At 38.9% G+C, this 26,821-nt stretch overlaps 1 protein-coding gene across 3 annotated transcripts in view; it reads right to left on the bottom strand.

The window, feature by feature from the left end:
- The window catches only part of MRTFA (myocardin related transcription factor A), a 195,351-nt gene that overhangs the window by 153,162 nt on the left and 15,368 nt on the right, over nt 1–26,821 (bottom strand). For 2 of the 3 annotated variants that reach the window (XM_034987449.1, XM_034987450.1), the window contains exon 1: nt 8,771–8,992. In XM_034987449.1, coding sequence (XP_034843340.1) covers nt 8,771–8,899 — 129 coding nt within the window. In that variant the 5' untranslated portion in view covers nt 8,900–8,992. Of the gene's footprint in view, nt 1–8,770; nt 8,993–26,821 lie in introns of those variants that run through there. The other variant, XM_034987452.1, reaches the window with a different exon arrangement.

Genomic DNA, 26,821 nt, shown 5'->3' with positions numbered 1-26,821 from the left:
GCAAAAAAACTAATAACTCAATTTAAAAATAGGCAAAGGACTTGAATAGATAGTTCTCCAAAGAATAGCACAAAACCACAATGAGTTATCACCTCATGCCTGTAAGGATGTCTATTATCAAGAAAACAAAAAACAACAAATGTTGACAAGGATGTAGAGAAACTGGAACACTTGTACACTGCTGTGGGATGCAAAATGGTAGCCATCATGATAACAGCATGGAATTTATTCAAAAAAAATAAAAAATAAAACTTCTATATGATCCAGCAATCCCACTTCTGGGTATTTTTCCAAAATAACTGAAGTCAGGATTTTGAAGAGGTAGTAGAACTATTATGTCAGTGCAGCACTCTTCACAATAGGCAAGATGTAGAAACAACCTAATAGATTAATGGATTCAAAAAAATGAAGTATAGACATACAATGGAATATTATTCAGCCTTAAAAAAGAAGGAAATCCTGTAATATGCAATAACACAGATGAACCTTGAAGACTTTATGCTAAGGAAAATAAGCCAGTCAGTCACAGAAGGACAAATACCACCACAAATACCATGGTTTCACTTATACGAGATACCTAAAATTGTCAAACTTGGGTTCCTGACTGGCTCAGCTGGAAGAGCATGTGCCTCTTGATCTGGGGGTCATAAATTCAAGCCCCACACTGGGTGTAGAGGTTACTAAAAAAAATAGCTTTTTTTAAGTTTTTTTTTTTTTGGAGAAAGAGAGTGAAAGAAAGAGAGAGCACAAGAGGGGGTAGGGTTAGAGGGAGACGGAGAAGCAGACTCTGCAGAGCAGACAGCCTGACGCGGGACTCGATCCCCAGGACTCTGGGATCATGACCTGAGCAAAAGGCAGACGCTTAACTGACTGAGCCACCCAGGCACCCCATAAATAAACTTTTTAAAAAAAAAACTGTCAAATTCATAGAAGAAAAGAGTAAAATAGTGGTTGCCAGGGGCTAGGGAGAAGATTAAAGAGGAAGCTGCTAATCAATGTGTATAAAATTTCAGTTAAGCAAGATAAATAAGTTCTAGAGATGTGCTGTATAACATTGTACATATAGATAACATTACTGTGTTGTACACTTAAAAATCTATTAAGAGGGCAGATCTCATCTTAAGTGTTCTTATAATAAAATAAATTTTAAAAAAGAAAACAAAAAGTCACAATTGGGATATATTTTAAAGCTTGGGTTAGAATCTCAAGAACATATATCCTAAGGCAGTATTTTTCAAATTGCAATTTGTAATACACTGGTCACATAATCAATTTAATAGACCAAGATCAACATTTTGCAATTAAATAAAATAAAAACTATCAGATTGTACCACATGTAGTAAGGGTATTATTTCATAAAACTTTTGTCTCAGGTATCTATATACTTATGCATACAATTGGGTGCCAATATAAAATACGTCTCTAATTATGAGTCATAGCCAAAAACGCTTGAAAAACCATGCCTAGAAGCTGTGGATACTTATCTTCCCTAAAATCTTTGTCAAAGTCCTTCATTAGGCTCAAGTGAAACAAGCTACAACAAGTTTAATTACATTCCTAATATAATCTTATTGATCTGCCAAAAAAATACATTACTTGGTCTTTGGAGGAAAAAAAAAAGAGCAGTACAAGCAATATTCAAGTATCACTGGAATGCCGGGCATAAATTATGTTATTTCTACCAATCATGGAGATACACAGATTACTAAAGAAATACAACACCAATTTTCTTTAACCACCACACAATTTTAACGATTCAACTACTCCTAATTTTAGGGGTTAAGCACCATCAATGTATACTTACTTTCTGAATTTTCAGGAAAATACCTTACTCTCCCAAATGAGAAAATATGGCCTAATTCTCCTTGAAGAATACATAGTATATACTACAGCTCTGAAATATTTCTTCAGAAAACTTCCTGTCTTAAGCAATAATCTTTTTTTAATAACTGAGATAAAATAAAACTGTCTCTACCAATTCACCAAGTCTTTAGGTTCAAGTGATGGTGCGTTGGGCTCCGTGCTCAGCAGGGAGTCGGCTTCAGATTCTCTCTCTCTTCCTCTCCCTCTGCCCCTCTGCCCTGCACTCGTGCTCTCCCTCTCCTCTCTCTAAAATAAATAAATAAATCCTAAAAAAAAAAAAGAATCATTCTCTTTGGTAAAAGAAAGAAAAGAAAAGAAAGGAGTCAAGAAGCAGAAGTCATGGAGCAGAATAGGGATTCAGACCACTGTGACTCAAACCTCTATCTTCCTGTCCTTATAACCCCAAGGACAAACATCCTATTGGCAAGAACCAAGTAAGCAACGTTCTGTGTGCAGAAACAGTGAGTATTCACTCACCCATCAATATTTATTAAATATCTATGTGTCAGACTCCATGGCAGCAGCATAGCAGTACAAGTAAGAACACAGACTCTGGACTCAGAGTGTGTAAGTTCAAATCCGAGCATTACCAAATCCGAGCTCTACCATTTGCTATTTGTGTACCTTTCAGCAAACTACTCAATCTCTCTGTGCTTTGATATCTTCATTTTTAAAGGGAAGATAATAACAGTACCTAATTTAAAGGGTTTTTATGAAGATTAGATGACATAACAAATGTAAAAATGCCAGGCATCTGGGTGGCTCAGCTGGCTCAGTGGGGAGTCTGCTTCTCCCTCTCCTTCGGTCTCTCTCCCGAGCTTGTGCTCTCTAATAAAATCTTAAAAAAATAAAAATTAAAAAAAAAGCTCTTATATTATTTTTGGTTTCCTGTTTATTTGTTACTTGTTTTTAAAGGGAATCATTTACCTGGTTATTTCTTTGTATATATAGGTATTTGTTAATTGGAGAATTCTGCTCTGTACATGAATGTTCAGATGCTTGGTAAGTAAGGTAAATGAATATTCTAGTACACCTGAACTTTTAAAAGTTTTTTTTTTAAAGATTTTAAGTAATCTCTACAACCAGTGTGGGGCTTGAACTTATAACCCTGAGATCAAGAGTGGAATGCTCTACTGATTGAGTCAGCCAGCCGCCCCGAACTTTTAAAAGTTTTGTTGGAGGATTAGTTCTCTATTTCAGCATAGTAAACTATTCTAAAACTCAGCAGCTTAAAACAGTAATAAACATTATCTCCTATAGTTTCTGTGGCTCAGGAATATGGGAGCAGCTTAACAGTGATTCTGGCTATGAGGCTGCACTCATGTTTGCTGGGGCTCTCATTATCTGAAGGCTTGACTGGGGCTGGAGAATCCATTTCTAAGCTTACTCACATGGTTGTTGGCAGCAGGTCACGATTTCTCACTGGCTATTGCTGGAGGCCTCAGTTCATTACCAGATGTACTTCTACATAGTATTGCTTGAGTGTTGTCATGACATAGCAGCTGGCTTCTCTCTAGAGCTTTCTGTCTATGAATTTGCCTGTTCTAGACTTTTCATATAAATGGAATCATACAAGATGTGCCCTTTTGTGAGTGGCTTCTTTCATTCAGCATCATGTTTTCAAAGCTCATCTATGTTGTAGCAGGTGTCAGAACTTCATTCCTTCTTAAGGATGAATAATATTTCACTGTATGGATATACCACATTTTAAAAATCCATGTAGTCAGTTAATGGACATCTGAGTTGTTTCTACTCTTTGGCTCTTCTGAATAATGCTGCTATGACCATTTGTGTACAAGTTTTTGTGTGGATGCATGTTTTCGTATTTCTTAGGTATACACCTACGGGTTGAAGTCTGTATAGTTTTATCCCTCTGTATGACTTCAGTAGAATTCTAACTGGACTTGTCACCTCTTTAATTTGCCTTTCACTTTGCTATCCAAGTGATCTTTCAAACATGGAGATTTAATCACATCTTTTTTTTTTTTTGATATTTCATCACATCTTATCTCTGTTTCTGTGTTTTCAGTGGCTCCTTGTAGCTTTCAGGAAAAGTCCAAACTCAGCTTATCACACAGGCCATTTATGATCTGGCTCCCACTTTCCTTTAAGTTTTTCCTGCCACACTTTTCATTCTTATTCCCTTAACCTCAACTGATGTCATGCTTTCGCCCATTAAGGTTTTCATGCTTCTACCATTGTCTCAATGGTTTATCACTTTGAATGGGAAATAACTACTTATTCTTTAGAAATCAGCTCTGGTCCCATTTATGATAAACTTTATTACCTTTAATTGATTAATTTTAAGATTTTATTTATTTATTTGAAACAGAGAGAGAGAGTACACAAGCAGGGGAGAGGGGCAGAGGGAGACGGAGAAGCAGAAGCAGACTCCCCGCAGGGAGCCCAATGCAGGGCTAGGAGCTAGATCCGAGGACCCTGGGATCTTGACCTGAGCCGAAGGCAGACACTTAACCAACTGAGCCACCCAGGTGCCCCCCTTTATTTAATTTAAATACTCCTTCTCTGTGCTCTTATAATACCATAATACTTCTCATGCTGTTCTCTGGACATTGATTCTTGTTTGTTTCTTCAGGTAGACTGCAGAACCCTGAGAGAAGGAACCATATCTATTAGACTTAATCTCTCTAGGCCTAAGAGTAACACAAAAAAGTAGCTAGTGTCTATTGGGTTGTTTAATACATAAATGCCAGGCAATATTCTAGCATTTTACATTTTTTTTAAGATTTATTTGAAAGATTGAGAGAGAGAGCACATGCAAGAGAGAGCACAAGCGGTGGAGAGGGAGAAGCAAACTCCCCGCTGAGCAAGGAGCCCGATGTGGGGTTCAATCCCAGGATCCTGAGATCACAACCTGAGCCGAAAGCAGACACTTAACTGAATGAACCACCAAGGCGCCCCAATACAAGACTTTTTATTGAAAGACCTGAACCGGGGCGCCTGGGTGGCTCAGTTGTTAAGCATCTGCCTTCGGCTCAGGTCATGATCCCAGCGTCCTGGGATCGAGCCCCACATCGGGCTCCCTGCTCCGCGGGAAGCCTGCTTCTCCTTCTCCCACTCCCCCTGCTTGTGTTCCCTCTCTCACTGTGTCTCTCTCTGTCAAATAATCTTTAAAAAAAAAAAAAGACCTGAACCATTATAAAGTCTTTCAAGGAAAAAAAAGAACACTTCAAATAAAAGCTAAAGGCACTCTTCAAGGTTACACTTCTAAAAAGTGGTAAGAAAATGGAAAAAAAGTGACAAAAGGGTAAATGTTTGACCTGCAATAAGCAACTAATATAAAAATAAGGGGGGGGAGGAATAAGCAATGGGAAAGCTTTGTAGGAAGAAGATTAAACCTGATGCAGAACTTAGCAAAATTTGTAGAGGACATAAAGCTAGAAAGTAGTGTTTCAAGGGATCTCTTTTTTTAATCTAATTAATTAACACACAGTGTATTATTAGTTTCAGAGCTAGAGGTCAGTAATTCCTCAGTCTTATATAATACCCAGTACCCATTACATCCTGTGCCCTCCTTAATGTCCATCACCCAGTTACTCCATCCTCTCATCCCCTTTCCCTCCAGCAACCCTCAATTTGTTTCCTACGATTAAGAGTCTTTTTTTTAATTTAATTTTATTTTATTTTTATTAAGATTTTATTTATTTGACAGAGAGAGACACAGCGAGAGAGGGAACACAAGCAGGGGGAGTGGGAGAGGGAGAAGCAGGCTCCCCGCTGAGCAGGGAGCCCGACACGGGCTCGATCCCAGGACCCTGGGATCATGACCTGAGCTGAAGGCAGACGCTTAACGACTGAGCCACCCAGGCGCCCCTCCTACGATTAAGAGTCTTACAAGGGATCTTTTGGGGGAGCTGGGACTGTAACACTGGAGTGTAGTAACGGTTGCACAACTCTACAAGTTTACTAAAAATCACTGACTTATACACTTCAAATAGGCAAATTTAGCAGTATATAAATTACACACCAATAAAGCTGTTTCTTAAAAAGTGGTATTTGTTTGCTGAAGCAAGAAGGGAGAATTTCATTATTAGAATTTCTCTGACTGAAGAAAGGAAGCAGCAAAGAGAAAAAGTACAATAATTCATTCTACAGACAGGAAAATAAAAATGTCACTGGGTTACTCTCTATAAACCTTGCTTAGACCACAAAAGCTTACCATCTTAAGAGTAAAAAGACAACAGATTTAGAGAATGTGGAATCAGGGGAAGGAATACTCCAACTTAATTTCCTATCACCTAGGAGAGAAATAACAATTTATTCTGATCCCACATTATTGCATATGCCTGAGATGTAGAGATGGTACCTCCTATCAGAGAAGAATTTCAAGAGGAAATTTAAAAGCAGAAAATCAAATCCAGAATCATCTTAAAAGAATGTATGACAATTTCTTACCAGCAAGATGACAACAGTCAATTCCCTCAGCCAGCAAACATCCAAATAGGGGGTTTTTTGTTATTTTTGGAGAAGATTAATTTGCACTGGTTGAGGGCCTTTTGCAGAAGCTGTCCGAGACAGCAGCACTGCATTTTACTTACCCGTGTGCAACTACAGAGATCAAGCGAAACTGCACCTATAAACAACCACAATTCACATCTGCTTTGAGCTATGAAAATATTAACCTACTCTGACCTCCCCTGCATCAACTTCAGCAAAGCCTGGGTCAAGAGTCTCAACTTCCCAAAACAGCGCAGGTGTCTCTAATTTCAGACCTGCTAGTCTCCTTTCTGCCTTTGGCTAAATTAGTAGCCAAGTCTGTTTTTATTTTCTAGATAAAAACAAGAACAAAAAATTCCACTAACTCATGTAGGTATTTTCTTTTTTTCTTCATAAAAGAAGGTTCCAGCAGACATAAATGGAGTAACATGTATCAGTATCTAATTCTCCTTCCTCTAAATGGCTACAATAAAGGTCAAAAGAGCTCAAAGCAGTAATATCCATGATGTTATACACTCAGACTTGAAAAAGTATATCGATGAACTTTATATATTTCAATAAAAGAACACAGTGTGAAAACAGCATGCCTAATAGCATTTACAGTAGCATGCCTAATCCTTAGTAGCGTTCAGTAAATTTTAGTTGCTTTCCTTTCCATTAATTCTTATAGTATTTCCATGAAATAGTTCCTGTTTATTACTACCCCAATAAAAAGCAGGAAAACAGAAAGAAGGGAATTTTCTGACTGACCACCCAGACCAGACCCCAACATTCAGGCCTCTAGATAATAATGAAGGGGATTCGGGGCGCCTGGGTGGCTCAGTCGTTGAGCGTCTGCCTTCGGCTCAGGTCACGATCCCAGGGTCCTGGGATCGAGCCCCGCATCGGGCTCCCGGCTCAGCGGGGAGCCTGCTTCTCCCTCTCCCACTCCCCCTGCTTGTGTTCCCTCTCTCGCTGTGTCTCTCTCTGTCAAATAAATAAATAAAATCTTTAAAAAAAAAAAATAATAATAATAATGAAGGGGATTCATCTGCAGAAGTTAAACTTTTTTTTTTTCTTTTCAAGATTTTATTCATTTGAGACAGAGAGAGAGAGAGAGAGCATGAGCAGGGGGAGAGGCAAAGGAGAGGGAGAAGCAGGCTCCCAGCCAAGCCAGGAGCCAGAGGCAGGGCTCGATCCCAGGATCCTGGGATCATGACCTGAGTCGAAGGCAGACGCTTAACCATCTGAGCCACCCAGGCACCCCAAGCAGAAGTTAAATTTTCATCAACCCTCCCTACCTCACTTCCTAGGCAGTAGTGTCAATTCCAAGGACCATGGTTCCCTTTGCTACAGAAAGTAGCTCAAGGGGGACCTGGCTGGCTTAGTTGGTAGAGCATGCAACTCTTGATCTCAGGGTCGCGAGTTCAAGCCTGACATTGGACATAAAGCTTATTTAAAAAAAAAAGGTAACTCAACTGTTTTTCCTTGTAGCAATGTATTTATGATTACTGTTCTTTCTGACTGAGAGACAAGCTGTCTCAAAAACTTTTGCTGTTCTATGTGCAGGTGCAACAAGAGTCCAAGGCTGTCATCAACCCACAGAACCCTATACACAAGTTTATAAGATTCCTGGTTAGGGGGATTGTAGGGAGTAGTGTCATTATTTTTTTTTTGGCTATCAAGTTCACTCTCTGAGTGATCCAAGTTTCCTGCACCAATGAGCAATGGGATCTCCACAAACCTAAGACCACAGAAAACTATAACTACACGTGAACTAGCACTACCTTACTTTGACAGGAAATGTTCTGACAGAAATAGGTTTGCAAAGCTGTGTGAAGCTGCCATCTATAGCTTTTTGTGGGCATCTGACACAAGACAGATACAGGAACCCAAGCCGTATCTGGTATATTTGTGTTTAGCCCAGAGCTTAAGACAGGAACACAAGCATGCTGTGTCAAATCAAACTAGTGGTTGCAGATAGACAGATTCTGTCATCAGTAACAAAATTTTATAATTGCCATGATGGCCTGGCTACTGTCAAAACAGGCCCCTTGTTGGTTTAGTCTACCATTCACATAAGCTACTGAGTGTCAGAGTGACCAGAAGAATTAGTTAGCCTGTCAGCCATTACCCCAAGTTGGTTTACATAATGGCTCTAATACAAGAACTTCTGCCCTCCAAAGACTGGATCATGGTTTGTATAAGCATGTGTGTGAATTCATGGTTCTGTTCTATAACCACCAAAATTTTTAACTGCTTGTGCTGTTTCTTGGCATTCAATAAATTCTAACAAGATACTAGACATAGTCCACAACATTAGATAATCAATGATGACAAACCATCATGGGGCTATGAGAGTGCTTCCCTAAACAATAATCCAATCTGATCTATTCTAGTTCAGAACTTAAAATACTAACAAAACAGCTTAGGAAAGGAGCAGGAAAAAGTAAATAAACCTGGGACCTACCTTGTTTACAACTCCCACAGACAGATGAAATTCAATTCCATGCCAATCATACCCCTCGATCACTAAAACACAAACAGAAAAATAAAAGTTCATGCAATATAAGCAGTGCTTCCAGTTCCTAAAGGGCATTTGGTTTCAAAGGCATGAAGCTGTTTATCTCCTTTCTATCTTCTTCATGCCTACAACAGGGGGTGAGCTCTGTCCCTGGCAAAAAGACCCAAATAGAGTTAAATAATAGCTAACACTTCACTGAGCACTTATTATATATGCCAGGCACTGTTCTTAGTGCTTAAAATGTACTAATTTAATCCTCAACAACCCTGAGATAATTATTCTTATTAAGTCATTTTAAGTCTAAATCACAACTGACCTGTAGCTCTGAAAATTGCTCTTACTGGTGTTAAGAAATGGCTTTTAAATAAATGTAGGTGATCTCAACCACTGTAGCTGGGCTGTTTCGATGGTTGATATATCTACAAATGTTCCATATTCATCCATTCATTATGTGTCTCTTGAGTTCCCACAATGTGCTGAGCACTATACCAGGTGCTAAAGAGGATTCATCCTCTGTCCTTCAGAATAAACTAGCTGGGGAGATCAGGCTAGACTACAAGAAATGGTGTGCCCTTTTACGAGGTACACTCTTTTGCACAATCATTCAGTAAAAATAATAAACTTTGAGAAAAGGGGATGAAAGCTTCACATAAAAGCTGGACCTTTAAAAATAGGTACATCAGCAAAGAGAGGAGAAAGGCTTTTCAGGCAAGGAAATGAGAACAAAAACATGGTGGCAGGTACAGGCACTATGTATGTGAGGTCCTTCATAATCTGATCCCACCCAGCCACTGATCTCCCTTCCCTTCCCCATTAGCTGTACCATACTTCTTACTTCTGGGATACACAGTCTTTGATAGTTCCACTGTTTTCCTACTGCATAAAATGCTCTTCCTTTTTTCCGGGTAGGTAACATGAACTAATTTTAGTATACAGTAGGCACTCAGTACAATATAGCCAGTTAGAAATAATTTTTATTATTAAAGATCTAATTGAAATATTTTTCTAAAGCCTTCCAATTCCCCAGAGTTAATCTACTTGCCTCCCCACCACACTCACATGGCATTTGTCCATTTTTCCATTAGAGCGATAAAACATTTTATTGTCCCCAGGTTTCACTTTTTCTTTTTCTCTTACTTTTCTGAACAGAAACCATCTTTCATACAACTCAATGTGCCCCAAGACCTAACACCGTGTCTGGCACATAACAGGTGCCCATTATATTCTTGTTGACTGAAATACCAATTGACTCAAATTTACAAAATAAATTATAAAAGGATTCCTCTAAAAGTCAGTTCCTTTAGTACATTTAAGTGATTTAGTTTGTCAAAATCTAATGCACTTTTACATTTTCATGAATACATCTGCCACATAATTATGCCAACAATTCAGGTACAAAAAGTCAAAGCGGATTCACTAAAAACTACCAAGCTCACTAGTTTTTGCTTGACAACAAAATGAAGTCCTCATTCATGCCAAATGAGACAGAAGAAATTAACTGAATTGATAATTTAGATATTGTGGCTGGAGACCATACTCACTGAAATAGTGCCACAGCTTCGTATGCTGTCTGTATGTTTAAATAGGTATTTATACTGGCTTTAGTCATGGATCGTAGAGGTTACAAATTTAGAAGTCCAATCATAAATCCAAGATTTATTTATAGAAACTTTCCATATGGTAGGAGTTTAAGAAGTAAAACAGCAGCGTTTTTGCCTGCTGAAAGCAGAGGGTAGCAGAGCGCCAAAGGAATAAACCCTCTCCTGACTCTGCTCTTGGCACTGTTTAAAGCAAAGGAAGAAATGTGCAGGGCAAGCAAGAGCCTTACTGAAAATCAGTCACCCAGGGCAACGGGCATTTTGAATGTCTGTGCTATTTAAGGCTTAAATATTAATTTTATACATGCCCATGTTCATTTAAAGCACAACTTGTGGCTTGGAACTTTAAAAATGCTCTGATGTGCTAGTTTGTCCACATATTAATGGAGTCAGCCAGGTTTTAACATGCCAAGCTTAAAATACTCTCTAAATCATTATGCAAAGGTATGAACTCAATCCTTTATTCTCAGGAAAAGGCACTTAGGGGAGAAAGACTAAAGCAGTAGTATTTCAAGGGAAGCCATACCAGAAAAAGCCAACTCCTACAGAGTGATGAGTTATCTTTTAAAAGTAAATGAATAGAAAGAAGATAAAAGATAATGACAAATTACTTAACAATTATTAATATCAAAATGAGATCCAAGATTTTTTTATTTTTATTTTTTTATTTTTTTTAAAGATTTTTTTTATATATTTTGAGAGAGAGAGAATGAGAGACAGAGAGCATGAGAGAGGGCCAGAGGGAGAAGCAGACTCCCTGCCGAGCAGGGAGCCCGATGCGGGACTCGATCCTGGGACTCCAGGATCATGACCTGAGCTGAAGGCAGTCGCTTAACCAACTGAGCCACCCAGGTGCCCGAGATCCAGGATTTTTAGTTCAATGTTGTCAGAGAATGTATTTTGAAACTGATTTCTACACAAGACCATCTTATAAAAAGGTTGTTTTAGTCATCCACTGACCAAGCCCCTTTAGAATCCAAGTCTTATGTTACATTGAAATGAGTTATATTTTTATGTGAACAGTATTGTAAGCAAAGTTCTTCTAATCTTTTATATTACTGGCTTTAGAGAAATGCCAATAAAACCTAGAATGACTAAAACTTTATAACTAAACCTTGGAAGTTTACACATCCAATCCCTTCATTCTCAGTTGAGAAACCAGAGTAGAAGACGTTCAGTGACTTGGTAACAGAAACACTTGGGCCAGAATCTGATTACTAGTGCAGTGTATTTATCCTACTACATACTACAGAACATACTGCTTTATTAAAACAGAAATGTTTTGGAAATAACAACAGAAGAAAAATTTAAATACCTACACTCTTTCCCTAACTTTGGAAAAGAATTTAAAAATTAGATGTGTGCGCCCTAAAGTTTTGGGAAGGCTGTTCCTTAAAAATGTAGGCATTTAAAAATTCTAACAGTTATTTTCAAGGCTTATGACTCAAAACATGCTCACAGAGAATCTACTGGAAGCGCAGCTTTTAAAAGTTTCCCTTACATTCCAAAGGAAATGAGAATAATTTTTACAATCTAAGTAAGATGACATTGTCCTCATCTTCTAAAATATAAACTTCACACACACAAAAATAAGCAATTGCACAGAATTCAGGGTCTTCTTTCAAACAAGCAGTTCATCTGAAAGAATGCTACTGTCTCATTTGGGGAGAAAAAGATGCAAAGAATAAAAGGAAAGTAATTAAAAAATGGTATGAAAGGGAAAAAAAGGAAAAGGAGGAAAGAGGAAAGACAATCAATACAAAGGTTTGATTCTGAGATCAAAACCGGAAGAGAAAAAACAATTCCTAATTAAATGAATGACCTGCAGTTTTTAAGCAGTCAGCCTTAACAAGGTGTGGTCACATACCTCCTACCTCCTCGAACTGAACACCTATGAGAAAAACCTTAATCTCATTCTGTCTGATCCCCCTACTTACTCTTTCTTCCACTTCCAAAGAGCAGTAAGTGTACTAGGCCTCCTGGAGAAAGTGGAGGAGTCAGAAAGGTCAGCCCATGTAACCCCTCAGAGTCTTGGTACTGGGTGGACCTAGGAGAGAGTCAAGAGAGGCTCAGTGGGGAGCCTGCTTCTCCTCTGCCTGCCACTCCTCCTGCTTGTGCACGTTCTCTCTCACTCTCTGACAAATAAATAAATAAAATCTTTAAAAAAAAAAAAAAAGAATGTCCTTTTTAAGGCTAAATAAATTCTACTGTATGTACATTACCACATTTCGTTATCCATTCATCAGTGGAGGGCCATTTAGGTTGTTTCCACCTTTTGGCTATTGTGAATAATGCTGCTGTGAACACTAGTGTACAAGGACCTGTTTAAGTCCCCTCTTTCAATTATTTTGGGCATTACTTAGGAGTAGAATTGCTGGATCCTATGGCAATTTTATGTTTAACTTTTTGAGGAACCACAAAATTGCTTTCCACAGTGGCTGTACCATTGCATAATCTCACCAGTGATACACAAGAGTTCCAGTTTCTCCTCATAGTTTTTTTGATAATAGCTATCCTAACAAGTGTCAAGTGGTACCAAAGGAAAGCGTCCTTCTGCTTATGGCTTTAAAGCATTTTCTATCTGAAGGTGTTCCTATGGCACTAGCCCATCTCCACTCCCCAAAGATGTGTCTTATCTTCTGGCTCTCCATCATGGTTCTCAAGAGCCTACCACTCATTCACTGCACTAGTCACTTCAAATCTTGTCCACTATGACTACCACTATACTCTACTCTGCTTTCTCTGCTTTCCTTGCATATCCTTTCACCTATGCTTCTCAAAAAATGTTGATCTATTTATAACCAGACACTGCCAGTTTCATCAACACACTCCTTCAACTTCTGGAAGAATCAACTACTCCCAGCACTTTTGGCACTTCAAGTCTTCTCAGGAATTGTCAACAATGCTCAAAAATTCTTTCTTGACTATCTAAGGCACTTGCTTTTCTTTTCCTTGGTTTTGGGTTCAGCACTCTTTTGGATGCTTGAAAATGACAGACAGGTCTATAGATAACCAAAGTTTTGTCTAAGTCTACCTGCATTTAAGCAGAGCTTATAGATAAATAAAATGAATACATTAAACTCACTCTCAAGGAATAAAAAAGGAAGCATACAGATCTTAAAATATAATGAACGTTTAGGTGAAAAAAGGTAGATCACAATAAAGGGAATCAGAAGTGTTTGAGGCAAAGGAGTTAAATGTTTACGTAAGATGATTAGGGTAGGCCTCATGAGAAAGTGACCGAAGCAAGATTTGACAGTGATGAGAGTTAGCCATTCAGATATCTAGAGGAAGAGCACTCGGAACAGCCAATACAAAGGCCCTAAGGCAGAAGCAGGACTGTCCCGTTCAAGGAACAGCAAGAATGTGGCTGCAGCAGAGTGAACAAGGGGGATTCGGTAGGTAAGGTCAGAAAGGTTAATAGAAGACCAGATAAGATAAGGCCTTATGGTTAATTCCTCAAGAGTGGAATGGAGAGCCACTGCAGGGCTTCTGAACAGAGGAGTGACGCCCTGAACAGAGGAGTGACATGATCTCACGCAGGTATAATGAGAATGATTCAGGCTGCTGTGCTGAAAATAAAGGAAAGAGTAGAAGATGGGAAATCAGTTAGGAAATGCTACAATAATCCGGGCAAGAGAGGACAGTGGCTTAGACCACAGTGGTAGCAAGAGTGACGGTGAGAAGTCATTGATTTGGATACATTTTGAACACAGGTCCTGTAAGTTTTCCTGGCAGACTGCATATGGGGTATAAGAGAAATATAAGGTCCAAAGTTTTGACCAGAATAACTAAAAGAGTAGAGGTGCCATAAAATAAGACAGGGAAAGCTGCTGGTGGGAAAAAAGCTTAGAGGAGGAAAATGAATTTAAATGTTTTGTATATGTTGAGTTTGAGACAGCTTCCAACTTTTTAACAAATAAATATAGTCAGGTTGATGAAATAATGGTTTTTAACATTTCTCTTTTACTATCCTGTATTAGATAATAAACCACAGGTTTAATTTAGTGTAGATTCTACAGTTTTACAACAAATTAATTTCAACAGTTACCACATACATGAAAAAAGAAATAGTATGGTGCTGATTAATTCCCAATGACTGACCACATCCTTTAAAGCTTGAAGATCAAGACTGAAATCCACTCCACCTCACAGTCATAGATATGGGGTCAAATCTCAGTAAATGAGGAAGAATAACAAAAGAGAATGAGCTCCTAGCATCTGTTATCAACACTGAATTCTTCATCCTGACTGCAATTGGAAGATTCCAGTGATCCTAACATATCAACTACAGTATGACATAGTCCTCTTATTCTAAACACAAATTTTTCTCTCCCTCTGTTCTCTGGAAGGTCCCAAAAGAAGAAAATGGTTAAGAGTCTGAGAACAAACACCATTTAGGAAGAAAAACAATTCAGAGAGGAGCCTACATCAGAACAGCACCATTCCCATATTCTTCTGGTCCAGGCCATTGGAGAAATCACAAAATCATTCCAACTCAAGGATGGAAAGGGATCATGATGTGTCAACAAATATTTTCCAAGTGACCATGTGCTAGATGCTAAGGATACACAGATGATTAGGGCAAAATCCCTATTCGAGGCACTGTGTACTAAGTACTTTAATAAAGGAATTAACTAACGGTTATGGGAGTATAAAGGCAGGAGTAAAAGAGTGGATTTTCAAAATAAATTGCCAAGAATTAACTTGGGATGATCACCAAATCCACCATCTCCTACCGAAAGACTCACGTGGTGATTGAAGCTAAGGAGGAAGCAAGGCTGCAGCCCTAACAGGGCTGGGACTCGCAGCCTCTTAGAATCAGTCTTGTTCTCTTACATGACTGGTTAAAGAAAATATTAAAGGTGCTTATGATCTTTTCCATCCCTGCTTCATTTCTTATCCACAAAAAACTGGGATCATGAGAAAACACTGTTCTAGTCCAACCATTCACTCAGTGCCAATCTTCAAATTTCACAAGATAGTATTTAATCCTTTAAAATATTTGCTAAAAGAAAAGAGTGCCTCTCTTCCCTTCCCAAAGGAAATGTCTTTTAACCTAGGCTATTTACAGAGGTCTAGGCCACAATTTTAACTTCTAGAATAAAACTAACCATAACCACTTCTAATGTAACTTTTCCTCTGGCCCAAGTTCTAAACCCTCAACCTTCCAAGGCTTAGGAGTCTTTCTAGCTCTGAGTCTTCTGACACTCTTACTTTTCATTTTACTGCTAATTGTGACTCTCAGGAATTCACTCACAAAGAACTACAGGAATTTATCCTATTAATCCACAAACCATATTTCATTTTCATTTTCCAGACAAAATCTCAAAGGCCTGTAATGCACGATGTCAGAAAGTATCATCTGTCTTTATACATCTCCAAAATTATCTCTGACATAGGAGCTTTACTTATTGGTAACCTCTCTCTACCCAAATAGAAACAACCATGATAACATATTCTAACAAACTGCTGCTATCTCAGCAATTACAATGGAGTGTATGCTTTCAATAGTGAGTCAAGCCTTGGGAGTGGTTTAACACATGGAAATTCACCAGCTGGCATCTACAATTAGATTCAAGGAGACAAATGGAATTTTTTTAACAGGTTTTTCCAAGAGTTAACTAGTTCTTAAATTGATTATACCCTTCTGAAGTATTTACAGATGAAATGATATCATGTCTGGGATTTGTTTTAAAATATTGAGGAGGCAGGGGGAGCAAGGTTAAACAAGAATGGTCACATGCTGTGTTGTTTTGTTTTTTAAGATTTTATTTATTTGACAGAGACACAGCAAGAGAGGGAACACAAGCAGGGGGAGTGGGAGAGAGAAAAGCAGGCTTCTTGCTGAGCAGGGAGCCCGATGTGGGGCTTTGCTTGATCCCAGGACCCTGGGATCATGACCTGAGCTGAAGGCAGACGCTTAACAACTGAGCCGCCCAGGCGCCCCAAGAATGGTCATATGTTGATAACTGTTGGAGCTGGGTGATACGGACACGGTGGTGGTTCATTTTATTATTCTCTTTATATGTGTTTGAAATTTTCCAAAATAAAGATCTTTTAAAAATTTATGTCGGGGCGCCTGGGCGGCTCAGTCGTTAAGCGTCTGCCTTTGGCTCGGGTCATGATCCCAGGGTCCTGGGATCGAGCCCCGCATCGGGCTCCCTGCTCTGCCGGAAGCCTGTTTCTTCCTCTCCCCTCCCCCTGCTTGTGTTCCCTCTCTCGCTGTGTCTCTCTCTGTCAAATAAATAAAATCTTTAAAAAATAAAATAAAAATAAAAACTTATGTCATGATACTTAACTTGAAAAACAAAGAACAAAGTAATTCTTGGGACCAATGAGCTCCATAACGTACCAGTGTAAAAACTGTTCTTTTCTTAAGAAACACTTCAATTTTATTTATTTTATTTTTTTTTAAGATTTTATTTATTTATTTATTCATGAGAGACAGAGAGAGAGAGAGAGAGGCAGAGGGAGAAGCAGGCTCCCAAGGAGCAGGGAGCCTGATGTGGGACTCGATCCCAGGACCCTGGGATCATGACCTGAGCCGAAGGCAGACGCTTAACCATCTGAGCCACCCAGGCGCCCAAGAAACACTTCAATTTTAATACTTATTTCTCACTGAACCAATATTTACTGAGCACTACTACTATGTGCCAGACACCAATCTGAGGGCTGAGGATACAATGATAAACTAAATTCTCTCTCCCTCAGGGAATCTAGTAGGGAGTCTACTGTTATAAAAGGCAAGCAAGCACATGGTGTCATAGACCAAACAACAGGGAGACCTAATCCAACCCTAGCCAATCATGAAAAGCTTCCCAGGCACCATCTAAGTTAATTCTGAAAGATACAACCCGAAGAAACAAACTATTTGGGGCACCTGGCTGGCTCAGTCAGTGGAGCACGATCTTGGTGTTGTGAGTTCAAGCCCTGCGCTGGGTGTAGACATTACTTAAAAAAAAAAAAAGAACCACACACACACAACCAAATCATTTTTTTTGCCCATTTTTTTTGCCCATGTTGACCTTTATCATTTTATAGACTGTCAGATCAACAAGTAAATGCCTGTTCCTTTATGAACTAAAGAATCTCTCTATAAAGCAGAAGTTATCAAATAAGTAATTCACTCAACAAATATTTATTAAATACCCAGCATGTGTCAGCATGTGCTAAATAAAAAGGATAAAACATGGTCTCTAACCTCATAAGGTTTATAATCTTGGAGCATAGGAAGACAAAAACAAGCCATCAAACAGAAAACTACAGTTGGACCCTGAACAATATGGGTTTGAACTGCACAGGTCCCTTGTTCAGACTTTTTTAAATAAATACAGTACTGTAAACATATTTTCTCTTATGATTTTCTTAATAACATTTTCTTCTCTCTAGTTTACTTTATTGTATAAGTACAGCAGTTAAAACACACATAAAGTATATGTTACTGGTAAGGCTATATGCTATCAGTAAGGTTTCTGGTCAACAGGCTATTAAGTTTGGGGAGAGTTAAAACTTACATACGGATTACAACTGCACAGGACTCAGTGCCACTAAGCCACCGGTTGTTCAAGGGTCAACTGTAATTATAAATTTCTCTAAGTTAAAAAGGAAACAAAGGAGGGGCTTTGTGGGCAGAAAGTATTTTTTAGATACGGTGGTAAAGAAAGTTGAAAGAACTAAAGTAAAACCAGCTGATGATAATGGAACTGACTGAAGGGAAAAGGGATATCAAAAAAGTGATGAGAGCAGTATAGATAAAGCAGGCATACAATGTAGGTCATGGGAAGAAATCTGGATTTCATTCTAAATGCAATAGGAAACCATGGAGGGAAGGGTTCTAGGCAGAGAAGTGATGTGATTCAGCTTGTTTTTGTTTTATTTTGTTTTGCTTTAAAGATTTGAGAGAGAGGGCGCCTGGGTGGCTCAGTTGGTTAAGCGACTGCCTTCGGCTCAGGTCATGATCCCAGGGTCCTGGGATCGAGTCCCGCATCGGGCTCCCTGCTCAGCAGGGAGTCTGCTTCTCCCTCTGACTCTCCCCCCTCTCATGCTCTCTATCTCATTCTCTCTCAAATAAATAAATAAAATCTTAAAAAAAAAAAAAAAGATCTGAGAGAGAGAGTGAGAGAAAGAGATCACGAGCAAGGGGGAGGGGTAGAGAGAGAAGCAGACTCCCCACTGAGCAGGGAGTCCAACGAAGGATTCGATCCCAGGACCCCTGGATCATGACCCGAGCCAAAGGCAGCCGCTTAACCAACTGAGCCACCCAGGTGCCCTCAGTTTATGTTTTTAAGATCATTCCTGCCACTTTGAGGAGAAGAGATTGAAAAAGAATAATAATTTTTACCAAGAACTGTAGATGAGTAAAACCAAAACACCAAAATTTTGGCCAGTGGAAATCATCTCTGCAATTCCAATACCAACCTAAAATCTTTTAGATTGCTATTCAGTCCAAGCTTCACCTACAGGTTTGGGGTTTTTTTTGTTTTGTTTTGGTTTTTTTTAATGCTTACAACTAATGGGTCATGACTTCTGAGATCTCTGGAAAACAGAAACAAGCCCAGATGCCTGGGGGTTAGCATTCTTCTCATTCTCCAATTGCCAGAGTCAGATTAATTTTCATTTACTCATCTCCAATTCCACAATCAGCTTCTTGACTGAAAGGGAATAGGGACTTCCTCCAGTGTTTCAGGCAAAAATAAGCTTTACCAAACATCTGATAAGGAATGTATGTAATTGCACAACCTTTCTTCTCACTGCCAACTATGTTCCAGGTAGGATGAACTCCACTATGAAAACAATTCTAATTTTCCTATCCAAATTTGCTAGATCTTAGAAATCCACCTGAAGCAAATCCACTTAATTCTGCTTTAAAAAAAAAGTTTTCTCATTCCAAAGTCTGAACAAGAATACATTGCTAATAGCATTTGCAATTGATAAGGAAAGAAAAATAAATTCCATTGTCATTTCCTGGGGCATGTGACTAACAATCTTAATAAAAGCACTAACAAACTGAGTGATGCGCCAAGATTTTTTTTTTTAAGATTTTATTTATTTATTTGACAGAGAGAGACACAGCGAGAGAGGGAACACAAGCAGGGGGAGAGGAAGAGGGAGAAGCAGGCTTCCCGCCAAGCAGGGAGCCCAATGTGGGGCTCGATCCCAGGACCCTGGGATCATGACCTGAGCCGAAGGCAGCTGCTTAACGACTGAGCCACCCAGGTGCCCGCACCAAGATATTTTATTCAGTTATTTAAACGTCAGAATGGAAGAAGTGAGAGCCAGTACCAACATCTGTAGAATACCCACAAGATTTCTTCACATGATTTCACTCGATCTTGATAACATCCCTACAAGGTAAGTATATCCCCATTTTGTTGATGAGGAGAGAGGCCCAGAGAAGTCGACAGTAGCACCACGTCACCCAATGTTAAGTGGCTTCCAATGGTCCATACTCTCTCCATTAAACAAATGTTTAAATAAAGATCTAAATTATAGAAACATGACCAATGTACTAATAGATAAAATAAGTTTATATACGTATGTGTATGTGTTTCATTTGGAGGCCTATCATCAACTGTAATATCTTTCAGTGGGGAAAGCATGTAGGATTCCTACTTGGAGACAGACCACTAGAAAACACCTCTGAAGAGAACGGGAGTTTGTGGCAAGCTATCACAGTTATTTGCTATCTTTTTTTTCAATTTTATTTTTAAGTAATCTCTTTTTTTTTTAAGGTATTTATTGATTTATTTGACAGGAAGAGAGCAAGCACAAGCAGGAGGAGGGACAGAGGGAGAAGGAGGCTCCCCACTGAGCAGGGAGCCCGGTGCGGCTGGATCCCAGGACCCTGAGATCATGACCTAAGCCAAAGGCAGCCGCTTAACAATTGAGCCACCCAGGCACCCCAAGATTTTATTTTTAAGTAATCTCTACGCCCAACATGGGGCTCAAACTCACAACCCTGAGATCAAAAGTCACATGCTCTTCCAACCAAGTCAGCCAGGCGCCCCAAGTTATTTGCTCTTAATTAAGCCAAAGGAGCTCCTTCTTAAAGGCAGCATATACTTTCTTAGGGCTGCAGTGACTGCAATGAGTCCCTAACAAAAGCTATAGGGAGACTCATGCACAAGGACCATTCCCAAGTCCAGGAAAGTCTGTAAGTGATTTAGGGTTGGTGACAATGAGTAACATGTACATACAAAAACAACCATTCTATCAACAAAACCAAAGACAGCATAAATGAAAGCACCTAACAGTGGCTAGCAAACAGATACTTAATAAAAACTAATTTCTTCTCACTCTCTGCTCTAAGTTATTTGTATAAAAAATAATAATACTAACTATGCTGGATGGAGCCATAACATCTTACCTAGCTGGGCAAACTGGTGAAATGTTCTTTCTCTCAAACCCAGACAGAGTTTGCCTATCTGGTCCCACATTTGCTAAGAGCAGAGACACAACCAGCAAAATCTCAGAAGTCAGAAGTCTTACCGATTATTTTATTTCCTCCATCAATCAGCAGCACAGCAAACGGACAGAAAGGTATCTTCAAAGTCTCTCCAACAAGTGAGTACAACACAACTCAGCAAAACCACCAAACTACCTTTGCAATCTACATTAGAATCTGCATTTCTCCACTTCTATGCCCACTGAGTGGTCATACACAACCTGGCATATTAAATCATTACTAAACACCTTTCACTAAAACAACTATTCTTTCACTAAAGCAACTTATTTTTCAACTATTTCAATGATTAAATTTTTGAAATGAAATGATCTTTTCTTTAAAAAAAAATTATTTTAGGGGCGCCTGGTGGCTCAGTTGTTAAGCAGCTGCCTTCGGCTCAGGTCATGATCCCAGAGTCCTGGGACTGAGCCCCACATCGGGCTCTCTGCTTGGTGGGAAGCCTGCTTCTCCCTCTCCCTCTCCCCCTGCTTGTATTCCCTCTCTCGCTCTCTCTCTCTGTCAAATAAATAAATAAAATCTTTAAAAAAAAAATTATTTTACGGTTGCCTGGGTGGCTCAGTCAGTTAAGCGTCTGACTCTTGATTGTAGCTCAGGTCATGATCACAGCAGGGTCATGAGATCGAGTCCCACTTTGGGCTCTGCACGGGGCATGGAGCCTGCTTAGGATTCTCTGCCTCTCCCTCTGCCCCTTCCCCCCTCTAAAAAAAAATTTTTTTAAGTTATTTTAAGTTAATTCTATCATTTAGACACTTCTGAGATTCAGACTCTGGGATTAACGATCTACTGTAATTAAGGTTGAGATACTATAAAGTGGTAGTGATTGCTGGAGTGAATACAGTCACAACAGTAAGGATCAAATGAAAATTACGGCAGGGCCCTTAAGGGTCATCTAACGTAATGCTCTTATTTTACAGAGAAAAAAAACTCAGGCCAGAGAGATTAGACAACTTGTTCCAATATTATATAACTTATTAGTGACAGAATGAGGATCTTTAAACCCCAAGCCCACTGATGCTCTGCTGGCCAGCTGACCTCTCTCTAATAATATTAGCTACCACTCATCAGATAATTACAATGTGCCAGGTGCTATACTAAGGGTTTTACATGTGTGATCTCATTTAATCTCACCACAATCCTATGAGGAAGGCATTATCAAGCCTATTTTATACACGAGAAAATCAGAATTCAAATCCAAGTCTGTCTGATGCCAAGTCTTTGGTTTTAACCATTACACTATGTCTACATTCCATTCATTCACTCTCATTCATTCATTCATCAAATACTAAGGAAGTGTAACATGTCAGATATTATCTCAGCCCAAGGGGTACTAGTGATGAAACTGGACAAGGTCCTTGCCATTATGGAGTTTATAGTAACAAGTAAAAATAATCATAATAATAAGCCGTTCAGGCATGACTGATAATTGGTGTGGGGAAAAACAGTCATGTGATAATATCAACAAAGACAACACTATGCTACCCATCATACATGAAATCACTAAACATGTACAAGACTACCACTTCACACCCATTATGATGTCTACTATCAAACAACAACAACAACAACAACAAAAAACACCCATACACAAAATAACCAGGATTGGTAAGGATGTGGAGAAGTTGGAACCTTTGTGCACTGCTGACAGGAATGTAAAATGAAAGTACATTTAATCCTGGGATAGTGAAAATGACTAAAGAAGATTCTGAACTCACTGAAGATAAGAGGTATTTGAAACAGGATATTCTGAATGGCAGATAAACGAATGTCCTTCTTTAGTTTGATATTAATTCTAGCTTGGGCTTAAAAAGAAACAGTTCTGACAGAGAAATCAGAGAAATCTGTCAATGAGGACAATAGATTCTTTCGAATTAAAATAAACTACCAAGATCACACACATATGCAATTCCAATATCCACTTTTTTCCCCATTCCTACGTTCTTGTTAAATTTCTCTCAGTCCCTCTGACGTCTCAGCACAGAGACATCCTCGGACTACTGCACAGGTAAAGGCAGTTCATTAAGCTCTCTTACTGGACTCAGATTGCTTCTATGGGAACTGCCTCCTCTTAAGTTCCTGGGCTATTATCAGATAGAAGCAACTCTTAATCTCCCTGGCTTCCTTTTCAGGGGAATGTGCCAAGGAAAAATGAAGGAGAAAAGACCTCGGTCCACGGTTATCTAAAGTACTATACTTTCATCCATTACAGACTCTGTACTGCATGTTATTCAGCTTCATGCTAGAATTTACCATCAATCTTTATTTACTCAACTCACTTGGTACAACTCTTACAATAGATACATGGAGGAAAAAAAAGTTATCAGTTAGGAGCAGATACTATCCCTCAATGAACTATGATATTAACAGGAAGAAAAGGTCTTAAAAAAAAGAAATGTGACAATGAAAAAAGAAAAATTGGAAAAGAGCACTATAGGGAGAGGAAAATCTGAAAACAAGTTCGAGATCAGATGACATTATATTAATCAAGAAGAGTTGTTTTGTAAAGGAGGTAAGCCTGAGGCTAACTTTAAAAAATGGGCAAAGATGGGGGCTCCTGGCTGGCTCAGTTGAAGAGCACACAACTCTTCATCTCAGGGTTGTGAGTTTGAGGTCCACACTGGGTGCAGAGATTACTTAAATAAACTTAAAAAAAAAAAATTCCAAACACCATTAAAAAAAAAAAATGTGCAAGGACACAGTTCGGAGAATTAGGAGGAAGAAAGCTGTTCAGAGAATTCAGGGCAGCCTGATCACAGTCAAGAACGTAATAATTATCAGGACAGAATTATGACCAGTGTTTTTAAAGTTCTGATTGAAAAAACATGTAATAATTCTGCTTGGTGACCTGTAAAAGTCTACATAATCAAGTTTGATGAAGACAGCATACAACTACAGACTAACTGAAGACCAAGAAACAATGTGGTTCTAGCAACCAAATTAAGTTAGGTCACTCATCCCTCACAGACTCTAAATCAGAAAGGAAGAAATCTGCCATTTCTATAGCTATACCAGAATGATATTCTGAAATGTTTTCCTTCCTCTCATTTGAAAAGTTATAATGAACAGAGTCTATTATTAAGCCCATGCTATTTTCCACAGATAGCAGTGTAAATGTACCAGACAAAGAAACGGTAGCTGAAACAGATTCTAAGCAAGAAGAGCTTATCCAGCCTTTGTTTTTTAAACTGAATGTTAATTTCACATATATAATCAAGGGACATTTGTGTAATTCTTCAGAGTTAGCAATTACTTTATTTAGGCAGGGTTTTACATGTGGTAGATGCTCAGTAACTATTTGAATGAGTGAATAACCTCATTTGTACTCAAGGTACTACTGCCAGGAGAAGCCAAATTAACTCTATAAAATGACTGAAGCTGAAAAACCGCAGGAGGATGAAGAATGGGGTATTTTCTTACAATGGTGCTGCAATTATTCGTCCACCCACTCATTCAACAGAAATCTGAAGACCTATTATGGGCCAGGCATTTTTGTACTGTGCACATGTGTTGGGGGGTACATAGATCAGCTGTTAGATACTGGCTGACCTCAGCCAAATTTGGCATACAAACACCTTGTGTTTAGTCCACAGAATGTTGACCAACAGTATTTTTTTTAAATCAACTTTGATGTATACTCTACTTACAATAAAATGCACCCATTTTAAGTGTACAGTTCAATGAGTTCAATGAGTTCTGACAAATGCACATTCTTGTGTAATCACCACTCCCAATCAAGAAAAAAACATTCCTATCACTCATGTCTTTTTGTAGTCAATCTCCCCCCCACCCACTCCACTCCAGTCATAAGCAACCACTGATCTAATTTCTATTACTATATATTAGTTTTGCCTATTCTAGAACCTCAATGTAAATGAAACCAATATATGGGGTGCCTGGGTGGCTCAGTCATTTAGTGTCTGCCTTCGGCTCAGGTCATGATCCCAGGGTCCTGGGATCGAGCCCTGCATCGGGCTCCCTGCTCGGCGGGAAGCCTGCTTCTCCCTCTCTCACTCCCCCTGCTTGTGTTCCCTCTCTCGCTGTGTCTCTCTCTGTCTAAATAAATAAAATGCTGGGCGCCTGGGTGGCTCAGTTGGTTAAGCGACTGCCTTCGGCTCAGGTCATGATCCTGGAGTCCCTGGATCGAGTCCCGCATTGGGCTCCCTGCTCGGCAGGGAGTCTGCTTTGCCCTCTGACCCTATCCCCTCTCACGTGTTCTCTCTCATTCTCTCTCTCTCTCAAAATAAATAAAATCTTAAAATAAATAAATAAATAAAATGTTAAACAAACAAACAAACAAATAAATAAATGAAACCAATATGGAGCGCCTGAGGCATAGTCGGTTGAGCATTCGACTCTTGGTTTCTGCCTGGGGCATGATCTCGGGGTCATGGGATCAAGCCCCACTTCGGGTTCCACGCTCAGCATGGAGTCTGCTTGGGATTCTCTCTCCCTCTCCCTCTGCTCCTTCTGCTCGTGCTCTAATAGATAAATAAATATTTTAAAAATTTATTTAAAAAAAGAAACATATAAATCAGTGTTTCTCACTTCTCTCACTCAACATACTTTTTGAGATTCATTCACATTGCTGTATCTGTAATTCACTGTTTAATCCAGTTTGCCTACCTATTCACCTGTTCATAGTATTTGGGTGGTTTCCAGTTTGGGGCCATTATGAATGAAACTGCTATGTACAGGGGTGCCTGGGTGGCTCAGTCGTTAGGCGTCTGCCTTCAGCTCAGGTCATGATCCCAGGGTCCTTGGATCGAGTCCCGGGTCAGGCTCCCTGCTCAGCAGGGAGTCTGCTTCTCCCTCTCCCACTCCCCCTGCTTGTGTTCCCTCTCTATCTGTCAAATGAATAAATAAAATCTTAAAAAAAAAAAAAACAGACTACTATGTACAGTCACATGATCTTTCTGGGAATATATGTTTTCATTTCTCTTGGGTAATAAACACCAAGGTGCAGGACTGCAAGGTTGCATGGTGAATATGTATTTAACTTTACAAAAAACTGACCAGTTGTTGTACTATTTCACACTCCCACCAACAACATACATGAATTCCAGTTGTTTCACATTCTCACCAATACTTGGAATTGTCCATATTTTTTAATTTTATCTATTCTAGTGGGTTTATCTGTTCTAGTGGGTTTATCTGTTCTAGTGGGTTTATCTATTCTAGTGGGTATGAAATGGCATGTCATATAGTTTTAATTTGTATTTCCCTGACGACTAATGATGTTGAGCATCTTTTCACATGCTTTTGGACATTCAAATATACTTTCTTCTATGAAATGTCTATTCAAATCTTTTGCTCATTTTTAATTGGATCATTTGTCATATTTTGAGTTTTAAATTTTTTTTACATATCCTAAATATAAATTCTTTGATAAATGTATCTACAGATATCTACATATATATGAAATTACATATATGTGTGTATGTGTGTATAAATATTTCCTCCCAGTCTGTGGCTTATCTTTTCATTTTCTTACAGTGTCTTCTAAAGAACAGAAGGTTTTACTTTTGATAGGTCTGACTTACCAATTTTTCCTTCCATAGTTAGTATTTTTATTTCCTAAAAAATCTTTGCCTACCCCAAGGTCACAAGCATTTTCTCATAATTTGTTCTATAAGTTTTATGGTTTTAGTTTGTATGTTTAGGTCTATGAGCCTTTTCAAATTAATTTGTGTGTATAGTGTGAGATAGGTACTGAGATTCATTTCTTTACATACAAATATCCAATTGTTCCAGCAATATTTGTTGAAAAGACTACCCTTTCCTCTACTGAATTATGTTTAACCTTTTGTTAAAAAATCAACTGACCATACGTGTGTCTATTTCAGCATTCCCTACTGTGTTCCAATGTTCCACATATCCATTTTTACACTAATACCACACTGTCTTGATTACTCTAGCTTTATAATGTCTTGAAAT

The sequence above is a fragment of the Mirounga leonina genome, unplaced genomic scaffold (assembly GCF_011800145.1).
Source record: "Mirounga leonina isolate KUSES-001 unplaced genomic scaffold, KU_Mleo_1.0 Mir_418, whole genome shotgun sequence".
NCBI classification, from domain to species: domain Eukaryota; kingdom Metazoa; phylum Chordata; class Mammalia; order Carnivora; family Phocidae; genus Mirounga; species Mirounga leonina.
This window is presented reverse-complemented; position numbering and strand designations above follow the sequence as displayed.